At 47.6% G+C, this 12284-nt stretch overlaps 1 protein-coding gene across 1 annotated transcript; it reads right to left on the bottom strand.

The window, feature by feature from the left end:
- Window positions 1–2060: 2060 nt before the first annotated feature.
- LOC126542861 (protein FAM43A) lies at window positions 2061–4327 on the bottom strand. The gene has a single exon (XM_050189995.3). It carries the CDS (start codon window positions 3675–3677, stop codon window positions 2778–2780), a length of 900 nt encoding a protein of 299 aa, XP_050045952.1. The 5' UTR covers window positions 3678–4327; the 3' UTR covers window positions 2061–2777.
- Between the last annotated feature and the right edge of the window lie 7957 nt (window positions 4328–12284).

The following is a 12284-nucleotide window of genomic DNA, read 5'->3' as shown; positions in this document are numbered from 1 at the left end:
GGTGTGAAGGGGGCAAGACGGCGCTCTTCGCTTCTTTATAGCAGACTTAGCATGGAGTTCTCATTTTTGTTACTATCCCTGTTCAGTAGCCACAGCTTTATATTCGGTTACGCCATTACATCGACTGTCGCTGGTGTTTCTTCTCCAGCTCACCTTGGTGGAGATGCCTTAACTTCAAGCAACAAACGTGCGCCGTATGCTGTCCGCCACAATAAAGCACGTCGCTTGTATTACATGCCAACAAACTGGAGCGGTTATGGCTTTCCGGCTCTACAGCCGCGCCCCATTTACTGTGGGCTGCATAACGGAGCACGCCTGAAGAGGACGTAAAAGAAAAATACATCAAATGGCACCGGCGGGAATCAGCGCACGCTCTTTCAAACTCCCGTACTAACCCCGACCTCCTTCCTGTCTGGTGCGAGTCCGCGTTCGCAGCTAGGCACGAGTCCTTTAATAGCTTCGCCTTTCGCATCTCCTAAAGGAAGCTTTGTAACACAGTCGCAGCACGCGTCGGGAAACGTACGTGCCGTGACGTCCTAAACGAGCTTCTGCCGAGGCCAGAAGGAAAATTAACCAAAAGCGATAGACATCAACCCCATACATGCACTTGTGCAGTTCTTTATAAAAGTTTTTCTTTTTTTATATATAGCGTGTAAGCCAGGCACGGGTGCGTCTAGCACAGTTGAAGCCAGAAACAGAACTACACACTGCATGTAGGATGCATCTTCTGTGCCATCAACATCAACACTCTTTCGCAGTCCAATAGACAACAGTATATATATATATATATATATATATATATATATATATATATATATATATATGTGTGTGTGTGTGTGTGTGTGTGTGTGCGTGTGTGTTTCTTTTATTGTTGTTTTCCTGAACGCGAAAATGCATTCTTTGTTTACTCATGATCTCCTGATCACCAGAATGCAAACGATAATGAAATCGACTGCTACCATACTACCAGAGGAATCTGGCTGCCTTACCACAGCTCTATGCTGAGTTAAGTACATGCATATCCACGCTGTGCAAAAGTTACACTACACGCAAGAACCACAGCTCGTTGTCTACCACATGGAGAATTCTGTGACGATACTTTATGTGTATCGTCAGGCTCGATTAATTTCTCACTCGTATCTCCCACGAACAATCTACTGCCTATACACATGCAACTTTGACCATCGACGCTCTGACCCGCTGACGGTACATTTATACGAATCAAACACTTTCGCAACTGACGAGGATGCAGGAGGTGCACAAGGGGCGGAGTGCTTGCCAATAAATTGCTGCAATCGATAACACTTATCCAACGATCACGAGATGAGGAAACCGTGCGACTGACTTTGCGCAACAACGGCTCAACGCTGTCCACGCACTAAGTCTCACAAAGGTGTCGATTACCGCTACTTAAGAAGTTGAATATCGCACAATAGCGGAACGGAATCTTTCCGATGCTCATCTATATTGACGAAATACTTTCTTATGCATTGAGCGGCACGCACGTAACTGCAATTTAGTTTCGCTTTTTTAAAAATGCAGTTACAGAATGCAGCACGTTTTGCTGCCAAGCTTGTGAATTGTCAAAAGAGGAAATTGCCGGTGCTCTGGAAGATGTCCAAACATGTATAGGATTAGACAGAGAAAGCGGAAAGGGAGGGGGGGGGGGGGGGACCGACGGCTATATTGTCAGTCCAGAATCGTCCTTAAAATACCGTAAGCCAAGCTCTGACAATCAGCTAATGTGTTATCACGATCGCGCTTTCACCTCTTCATTGAAGCCGTCGAACACCAGGCACAAAAATGAGCCCTGCAAAACTTCCAATTGAATCTGCGTTACAGTCATGATCGAACGTAAATTATGCCAAGTGCAGTGATGTTTAAGAAGTCAACAAAGTTTTAGGCAGTGCTCCGCCTTAGTACTTAACCTACATGAGATAAGTTATTTTCTCCAAAACATTTCAAACCCGAAAAGGAGCAATAAGCATTCACACAGTCGCGGCTCAGGTCAGGCCGACTAACTGCGGCATGCAGCAGGGAATAAATGCAAGAGACATAGATAGGTCATGAACACACGTTCACTCTTTTAATTATCATCGCTTCTTTTCTTCCTGTACAATTCCCACATATGGGATGACTTCTTGCAAGTCGGCCACGCCGACTGGCGAAAATAAAATAAACACGGCACAAGGGACACACACTTTGTTCTTTCGCTCGCATCACATCAGCCTTTTCCCGATATCAGCCATGAGAGAAATTCTTTGAGGAGGCACACGCACCCGACAACGCGTGCCAACAATAGGAGGAACTTAAGTTGAACTCTTTAGCAGAGCTTTGAAATACTGATTTGAGATTCGTCAATCGCTTAAACGAAATCTGGTGACCTCTCAGAGGGCTCGTCACTATTTTATCAGGCACACGCGCACTTACAGGAAACGAGAAGGTCTCGGCAAGACACCGTGGTTTAGGACAACGGTCATTGCCAGTACCAGTTTGTGTACTTACAAAGGAATCGGTGCGCCGCGAGGTGGGAGATGGTTTTCTCTGCAGCTGTGATATTTGTTTTTCTCGACCTCTGACGGCAACACACACGCACACACACACGCACACTCCATACACACCCGCAGACACCCAAGGCACGCGCTTTGGTCCAGAGCGTCGGTCAACGGAAACAGGCAAATGACAGTAACAACAACAACGCTATGTACAAGTTCCTGAGGAAAGGGGATGTGTTCCAACGTTCCGCACGGTCTCTTTTTCGAGTCGACATCCCAAGCTCAAATCTTCTCTTCCGAGTAACCCGACTCATCTGACACGTTATCCGACTCCTCGTCCACCGTCTCGTCGATTGAGTTCAGCGGCCGTCTCCGCAGCTGTGGGTTAGGCATGTCTTCCACCGAGTCCGAGTCCACAGAGTCTGTCTCGCGCACACAAACACCAAGCATGAAATGGTCCGACAGTGAGTCCAAGTCGGCGTCCGTCACCACGTCTGACGTGGATTCGTGCTCCGAGCCTGTGGTGATAAGGTCGTCCTCGAAGTCCTCGTCCTCTTCGTCTTCCTCGATGGAGGTGAGCTTGGGCGCACTCCGGGATCTCTCGAGCGGCGCCCTGAAATTGCTGGTTCCGGTGCTGAGCATCTGTTTCCTTCGGGGCATCGCCGGCTGCTCGTAGATGCTTCCTAGCGAGAGCCTCGCTTTCTGCCGGCTCAGTTTCTCGCGCTTGAACTCTTGGAGCGCCGCGGCGAGCTTCTGGTTTAGCTGCGTGGTCATTTGGCGCGCCACTTCCTCCTTGACGCAAAGGACAGCGTGACAGCGCAGCTCCTGCTTCATCTTGCGCCCCTCGTGCCTGTATATCCAGCAGAAGATCTTGGGGTGTGTGGACACCGACGTGCAGTGCGTAATGCGACTAGCCCAGTACTCCGTGAGTCCGTGCTCTTTGGTAACCGCCTTGAGACCCGAGTTGCACACGGTCAGCTTCATGTGGATGTCTTGCTTGACATTGGTGCAGTAGTTCTTCCACAGGGTGGCCAGAGGCTTGTCCACGCAACCTTCACCCTTGGCCCACGGGGTGAGAACGTTGCCCAGATAGACCACCTTGTACGTCGGGTCATACTCTGTGATGGTGACTGATTTCTTGTTCCAGAACTTGTTGAACATCGGAGGCCACGATGACGACATTGCGTCCTCTCTCGGCGTGGGGGCCGACGGCGTTTCTGCAGGCGAACTTTCCTTCAGGTGGGCGACGGCAGTCGCTGCTTCGCGTCACACACGTCCGGCGCCGGTCTTCTATGGCATGGCGCTGCGGCTCACGCCGCAAGCTTTCGGCGACCAGAAGAAACGCTCCTTCACTGAGAAGCGCGCAAAGGCTTCACGCGCTGGCGCCGCAGAAATAGCCACTTGTCTCCCCCGAGAGAGCGAGCGTTCCCCCCACGCGCGCCACACAGACGACGGCAGCGAAACTCACCGAGGTGACCACCTGCGGCCCTCCTCGTGTATTCGTGGCTTGCCGCCGACGCACAGTCAGGAGGAAGGAGCAGCCGAAACACGAGTCGTCGACGCAAATCCTTTGGGAGATAGTCCCCTTGCGGGGCGGAACAGTCCGGCAGAGCGACGACCCAGACGGTGCGAAATCCGAGGCAGGCGTCCCTGCCGCTGCTTGGGAGGCGAGGCAGCAGAAGAAACCGGCTCCGTGCCGCGCGCGCGCTCTCCTAGCGAACTGGCACAAACAAACGAGCGTGCGAGAGAGACGCCTAGCTGCCCACCGCACTTCGTTCCACTTGGCTTGAGGCCCAACGCGAAAGGTGCAGCCGGTGCGAGTTCTGCGTGTACCTGCCGAGGGGGAGCACGTAAAACTAGAAACGGCACACGTGACGTCACGGCAGGCTCGGTCTCTCATTGGCTGACAACCGAAGTGAGAGAGCGGTACGTGCGCTGCCGCAGTTACGCGCCTGCTTTCGCACTCGCGCTTGGGGAGCGCGCGCAAAGCGCGCGAGCAGCTAGTTTCGTGACTGGTGTCGCCATCTGACGCCAACGGCTCAAACTCAACTTTGACGAATGAATACCAAAAGAACTCGTCTTCTGCGCGCTGGGTTGACTCGGTTCTCTCGTAGCACTGTTTCAAGAAGACGGCATCTGGCGTCTGCCGCTTTTACCAGTAAGATGGCGTTATCTGCCGCACTTTACGACTTTCTACATCCGCTTCCATTCGTCACAAAAGAACCGGCGAAATGAAGCGTAGGTGCGTGAGTGATAAGGTGGCGCGGTGCATCGCGGTCTGCTCTACATCAAGGTAATAACGAATTAGGAAAATCGCACCGGTGCGCACCGGGGCGCCCCAACGCGCCGTTTCATCCAATCATGGTCGCCCCAGGGCGCTCCGGTGCGCGTCGGTGCGATTTGTCGGTACGCGTCGGTACGCTGTCAATGGAGCTCAAAAATGGGGACGTATTCTTCGGACGATCACTTTCAGCTATACTATCCCTTTCAGGTGACGTACTACTTAACCAGCCAATCAGCTCATCCGGTTTTGCTCAACGAGTCTGTAAGCGCGCGCTGAGAGTGATATCGCCGAAAGTGACCGTCCGACAATGCGGGACGTTTTCTCGATAAAGAGTGGACGAGCTGATTGGCTGGATGTTTGATCCAACAGCGTTGCACGGAGCGCTCCATGTGTAGAACCCACTCATACAGAAGTTCCCGATGCTTGTAGCAGGAATCGATACTGCACTAAACATCAGCGTGCCAAGAAAAAGACATGTTCACAATGACAGACTGAAGAGAGAGAGAGAGAGAGAGAGAGAGAAGGGAGAAAGGAAAGACAGGGAGGTTAACCAGACTTAGACCAATTTGCTACTCTACAGGTTGAGAGGGGGAGTGAAAGAAAGAGAGAGAGAAGACATGAATCTATATCGTACTTTCACATGACACAAAGCTAGGTGCATCATATCTACAATAGGGCACTCAAATATGTTACCTTGACGTACTGAAGAAGCACTCGAATGGCTTTCTGGGATGATTAACTGTAAGGCCAGGCTCCCAAGACCTTTCCTTCTGTAAGTGGCTTATCGTCCAGTCTATTCAAGGCACACTGGAGAGTCTGACGTTGATTATCGAAGCGAGAACAGTGGCACAGAATTTGATTTATGGTCTCTTCACACTTTCACTTCGCGCACATCTGTAAGTCCGCCCCAATACGATAGCTGTAGGAGTTAGTGAATGCTACTCCTACCCATATCCTACAAAGCAGCGCCACGTTGTGAAAGGTTTGCTGGTAATTTCAGTTGCAGTGATGGGTAAAGGATGTATAATCGACGGTTAGAGTTCTGCGGTGTGTGCCAGTAACTCAACGTGATAGCACGGGCGAGATCGCGAAGCTTTCTTGCAGCGTCTACTCTCGATAAAGGTATAAGGAGTGTCGGTGCTCCAGCCTGGGCACGTCAGGCAGCGTCATCGGCGAGGTGATTACCAACGATGCGACAATGTCCCGGCAGACTGAAGAGGCGGCCATCCATGGCAGTATACGGGGTGATCATATACGCTTTATAGAATTTTTTAGATAACGCTTGTGGCAGACAGCATAATTCTTGTCCTTTAGCTGAATTATTCGATGAGGGGGACATTACTAGCACGAGAAGTCGAAACAAATATCTAATTAACAAGAACTCACTAATTATCTTATTACCTATTAAATTATGGGGCTTTACGTGCCAAAACCACTTTCTGATCATGAGGCAATAATTATGTTATCTTATTATCTAATTACTTTAGGGCACATATTGCAACTTACGCTATGTAGCTGGGTGAGCTTGCAAGACGTATCCTTTGAAAATGAGCTTCCAAGATGACACCAGTTTTGAGATATATTTTTCCCAAAGTGTGGAAAGAAATACACAGGCGTTCCAGTTACGTTTGTGCTTCAATGCATAAAAGAGCGTTTTGTTAAAAAGGTAAGCGGGACAAAGGTGTATTTTTATGACTAGTTTGACGACGCATATCTCCATACTGACGGTATTCTAGATATTCATTCCAAGTGAATACGCCTTGCAAATTCACCGGCTACAATTCGTAAATTGCAATATGTGTTGTAAAGTAATTAATTCGAAAGATAACTAGTGGAGATTTGTTAAATCATTATTGAATATGTGTTTTGGTGTCTCGTGCAAATAATGTCCGCCTCTCTGTATAATCCAGTTCAAGGGCTGTAATTATGTTATCTGCAACAGGCTATTGTTAAAAATTATATGAAACTTAAAATATGGTCCCCCTGTGTACATTGTATTCATGAATCAAGAAGCAGGACTTTGATACAGGGACCCATCTGGACAGGACTGGCATGTCTAATGAAGTTAATGACCTCATTTCTTCCTTTTCCTTTCCTTTCCTTCTTTCTTTTTCTACTGCACTTCAAAGTGCTAGCTTATGATGACGATTTGTTTTTGTTTTTTTACGTCACAGCTGTTGACGTGAAACGTCTTCAAAAATGGTGAAACGGGGGTCGCATGCTGAAACCGATGTAACAAAGCCATGTTATAGCATTATCGCTTATATCGTTGCAACCAGAGTACTCATGCACCACACTTTGGCATCATCGTGTAGAGAAAAGGAACCATTCGTGAAATAATCACTCGACCGTGCATGTGTCGCTAGGGCAGATGGCGATGTTGTCGATCGCGCCACGCACGAGGCAATCGGAGATAGCCTAGCGCGCTACTTTCAGAAATGCCTAGCTCGGCCGTACGTTTCTCCATCGGAGCAGTAAAGGCCACGTTTGAGAGAGCTCACTATATACCCCAGTAGGTACAATTTATCAAACACAAGCTTGTGTTCATCAGGAGCTGTAAGGCCTGAACATTTGCAATGTGTTGCAAAAATTTCGCATCCGCTCGGCTACTCGACTACAGCAAATTCAGGCACGTACCCAGGATTTTTTTTCGGGGGGGGCCCACCACCTCCATCATCGTCATTATCATCATCATCATCATGTTTTATGTCCACTGCAGGACGAAGGCCTCTCCCTGCGATCTCCAATTACCCCTGTCTTGCGCCAACCCATTCGAACTAGCGCCCGCGAATTTCCTAATTTCATCGCTCCACCTAGTGTTTTGTCGTCCTCGATTGCGTTTTCCTTCTCTTGAGGGGCCATCCTAGGACTCGGGCCTGCCAGATAACTGCGCAGAATCTCAATAAACTTGTTACCATCACCTTCTCTTGGTACCCATTCTGTAACCCTAATGGTCCAACGGTTATGTAACCAGCGCATTATACATGACCTGCCCAGCTGCATTTTTTCCTCTTGATGTCAATTAGAATATCGTCTACACCCGTTCGCTCTCTGATCCAAACCGCTCTCTTTCTCTCTCTTAACGTTATGCCTAGCAATCTTCGTTCGATCGCTCTTTGCACGGTCCTTACCTTACTCTCAAGTCTCTGCCCCATATGTTAGCAATGGCAAAATGCACTGATTGCACACCTTACTTTTCAATAATAACGGTAAGCTTCCAGTCAGGAGCTGGCAATGTCTGCCGTATGCGATCCAACCTATTTTTATTCTTCTGTGAATTTCCTTCTCATGATCAGGGTTCCCTGTGATTAATTGACCTAGGTAAACGTACTCCTTCACAGTCTCTAGTGGCCGACTGGCGATCCTGATCTCTTGTTCCTTTGCCCGGCTATTTATCATTATCTTCATCTTCTGCATATTAATATTCAACCCCACTCTTACACTGTCTCTGTTAAGGTCCCCAATCATTTGTTGTAACTCGTCTGCATTGTTGTTGAATAGAACAATGTCATCAGCAAACCGAAGGTTGCTGAGATATTTGCCGTCGATCATTACTCCTAAGCCTTCCTAGTTTAATAGCTTGAGTTCTTCTAAGCACGCAGTGAATAGCTTTGGAGAAATTGTGTCTCCCTGTCTGACCCCTTTCTCTATAGGTATCTCCCTGCTTTTCTTGTGTAGAATTAAGGTAGCTGTAGAATCTCTGTAGATATTCTTACGCGAAGGACGAGTCAGTAAGACGAGAAACTATTTACAGATTATATTCACAACAACGGTTGCAGCGCTGACCGGTTAGATTCATAGCGCGAGCCCAGTTCGTTCTTCCTCCTCTTTTCTGAAGCGATATCGCCTACGCGCCTCGTTCGAACAAACAAATACTACGCGCGTGCAGCAATATTTTCCAAGCTATTTACGTAAGCGTTCTGTACTTCTTGATTACGTAGTGCCTCCACGACTGCTGGCATCTCTACTGAATCAAATGCCTTTTCGTAATCTATGCGAGCCATATAGAGAGGCTTATTGTACTCTGCGGATTTCTCGATAACCTGATTGATGACATGGATGTGATCCATTGTAAAGTATCTCTTCCTGAAGCCAGCCTGTTCCCTTGGTTGACAAAATCCAGTGTTGCCCTTATACTATTGGAGATTATTTTGGCAAATATTTTATATAATACTGGGAGCAAGCTAATGGCCCTATAATTTTTCAATTCTTTAACGTCTCCTTTTTTGTGGATTAGTATAATTTCTGCATTCTTCCAGTTTTCTGGGACCCTTGCAGTCGATAGGCACTTCGTATAAAGAGCCGCCAGTTTTCCAAGCATTATGTCTCCTCCATCTTTGATGATTAAATCAACTGTTATTCCACCTCCTTCTCCCGTTCTTCATCGTTTCATGTCCTGCAGGGCCCTTCTGACCTCATCGCTAGTTATAGGAGAGTTTCTGTATCCTGTTCATTACTGTTTCTAAGTGACGTATCGTGACTCCTCTGGGTACTGTATACAGGTCAGCTTAGAATTTTTCCGCTGCTTCTACTATATCCTCGAGATTGCTGATGATATTATCCTTCTTATCTTTTAGTGCATACATCATGGTTTGTCCTATGCCAGGTTTATTTTTACTGATTTCAGGCTGCGTTAATTTTTTACGGCTTCTTCAGTCTTTCTCATGTTATAGTTTCGAATATCAGCTATTTTCAGCTTGTTGATCAGTTTTGACAGTTCCGCGAATTGCGTAATGCTGTGCGGCCACCAGTCGCATACAACCGCGTAGAGCGCAGGACTCTGCGATTCTAGACGTATTGCGCTCACCGCGAAAAGTTAGAAAAACACCCACATAAGCACAGCAGAGAATTGGCTACGTGAGGCAGTTCGACCGATAACTGTAGAAGCGTCATTCAAAACAAGTAATTGTTCTCCACTTCCGGCGGCGTTTTCTCTACTTCCTTTTTAAATAAAAAAATGTTGATCCATAAATATTCTCATAAACAATGGTTAACTTTTTTATTATTCGCTTTTCCTTGCAGTTTGGTTGTTGCCTTGGCTCTCTCCCTTAGTAGATCGCTTAATTTTTCAACTCCTTGCGATCTTTGTTTCCAGTTGCCAATATTGCACGAAAAGTGCTGTACAATTAAGGAAAAACAGACGAGGTAACGGGCGACAGTCATCTTGCTTATGGGTTTAAGGGTTATTGCAGGGTTTCATGATGGACGCTCTTTCACATTATTTTATTTCCCACCTTATCTAACCCATATCACGTGTATATGGTTCCGGGCATCTGCCAGCGTCGCGGCGAGCCGTAACTCAAGGAAATAATGAAGTAAAGGGAAAAGTTAAACGCAACTGGCGTTTTCTCCGGCCGCAACTCGTTCCACGAGAGTACAGACCAGCTGAGTAACAGCCGCATCCCTTTCCTGGTCCCAGGATCAGCCTAAACAAAGAAGGTTGAACTAACAAAAGCAACAGCAATGCGCGTGACGGTTGTATAGATGGTGACAACTGAACGCATCTCGAGTTAATCGCGCGAGTGCGGAATCTATGAGAAAACTGTCCTTCACATTACAAGAGATGCCGATAACTACCGCCATCTAAAAGGAGTGAAAACGACAGCATAATGCTGACTGATGAATAGCTGCCGAGTCTCAACATTGATCTGGCGGCGCATTAGGAATGTGTGAGGAGTGGTGGCGTGGGTGGGGAGGGGGGGGGGGTATACCACATGATTTCGGGGGGGGCCCGGGCCCCCCCGGGCCCCCCTCTGGGTACGTGCCTGAGCAAATTAGAAAATGGCCGATCAGCAATATATAGCCACTTCGATATTTCTGTTTTGTTGTATACGCATGTTCTGTCGTGAATACGGAGGTGTGGAAAGATCAAATTAGAGAATATTTCAGCTATTTGAATTCGTTCTGTCCTGGAGCAAAAATAACCAAAAGAAAGAAATAAGAAATTTAAGGCATCAACAATAAGTTGAAAAAAGTTACATGCGGCTGCAACATGCAGACTCTCTCCCTTCACCCCCCTCCCCCCCCCCCCCCCAAATATTTAACGTCGTTTCGTTCATACCACCACAGAAATATGGCACGCACCTTATACATATTTTAACCTCTGGTGGAGTACGCCTCCGTGTAATGACGCGGATGGAAGTTCTAAACCAACAACTAATTTTGAGCACAGTGATAACTGACAGTGCCCCTGGTTCACTAAATATTCTGGAATAGGAGACGTCTCGGCTCCAGCACAGGCTCATTGCGAACAAGGCTCCGTGAGGGAGCTGGGACATCTATTATTTAAATTTTTTTTTGTGTGTGTGTGGTCAGCGTCCAATATTGAATTACTAACCATGCCACCTCCCAAACAGGCGGGTTTACGTCAAACTGCTGAGTTCATGGCCGATACATTCCTGAATAAATTTTTCCACGAATCACTAGAGATAAACGGGCTTCATTCCCTAGTCACGTGAAGTCGGGCTACAATGGGCTGCCTCACCCTCCCCCTTAATTCAGCGCTGCTTGGCGGTCTGTGCATGCAACGAGAAGAGACGACGGGCACACTGGCACGAAGCCATAGAGATCAAGATCGTGGACGCGAGGTGCCGAACAAAAGATCGCGAGATACCATCGAGGACGCTCTTCAAGCGAAACGCAGGCATACCTGCATAAATGAGCAGAGAGAACAGATGAAGGCCGTTGAAAAGGGCATCGCCGTATGGAAATGAGGCTTGGCCGATAGTGGAACGACATACGTAGCTATGACGTCAGCGCTTTCTTCGACAGTTACATGTAAAACCACGTTTTCATTAAACGCGAATTCGGCCACGTTAGGCGATTGGGAAAAGATGCCAGAAAAGTTAAGATCACGAAAAAGGCAGCGTGGCAGTCAACGGAGGTGACGACGACGGACGACGTTCGTGCATGGGAGACGGTCTTTACAGTACGCTGCCACCTGGGCCCGCTCTGCGTATGCTCCGCCCAGTCATGAACGGGAAATTCAGAATAACCTCCGAATTGATACTTAACAATAAATCAACATGTCATTAGCACATTAAATAAAAGAACGTGTGGTTATTCATAGGGCCGCAGCCTCTAAAGTGGCTCCTACCTAACCCCCTCCCCCCTCAATAAGGCCTGAAGCAATATATAGCCACTGTATATAATAATATATAGCGACCCGGCTAGTTATAATACGCCGGGTCGCTCCACTCCCCTTGGCAGAAACTCTCTGTGCCAGGATTTGTGGTAAGGCCTAAAAAACACAACAACATGCACTGCGGAAGACAAAGAGAAATATTATATAGAGGTTCACAGCAGCGCAGTTTCGGTTGACATATCGTCGTCGCCGATAGAGTAGCGAAGGCAGAGCGGGTCCAAGTAGCACGTATGCTGCAAAGATTAATTCTCCTCGTTAATATTAATAAATTCAGCCTATCCGTATTTGCTATCGACACTCGCCAAGATGTGCCTTCTTCAATTGCTGGCATTTTATTTTATTTTGAAAATCCCAAGAAAGG

The sequence above is a fragment of the Dermacentor andersoni genome, chromosome 2, assembly GCF_023375885.2.
Source record: "Dermacentor andersoni chromosome 2, qqDerAnde1_hic_scaffold, whole genome shotgun sequence".
Lineage (NCBI taxonomy): Eukaryota > Metazoa > Arthropoda > Arachnida > Ixodida > Ixodidae > Dermacentor > Dermacentor andersoni.
The sequence above is the reverse complement of the archived record's forward strand: the minus strand, read 5'-3'. Positions and strand labels throughout refer to the sequence as shown.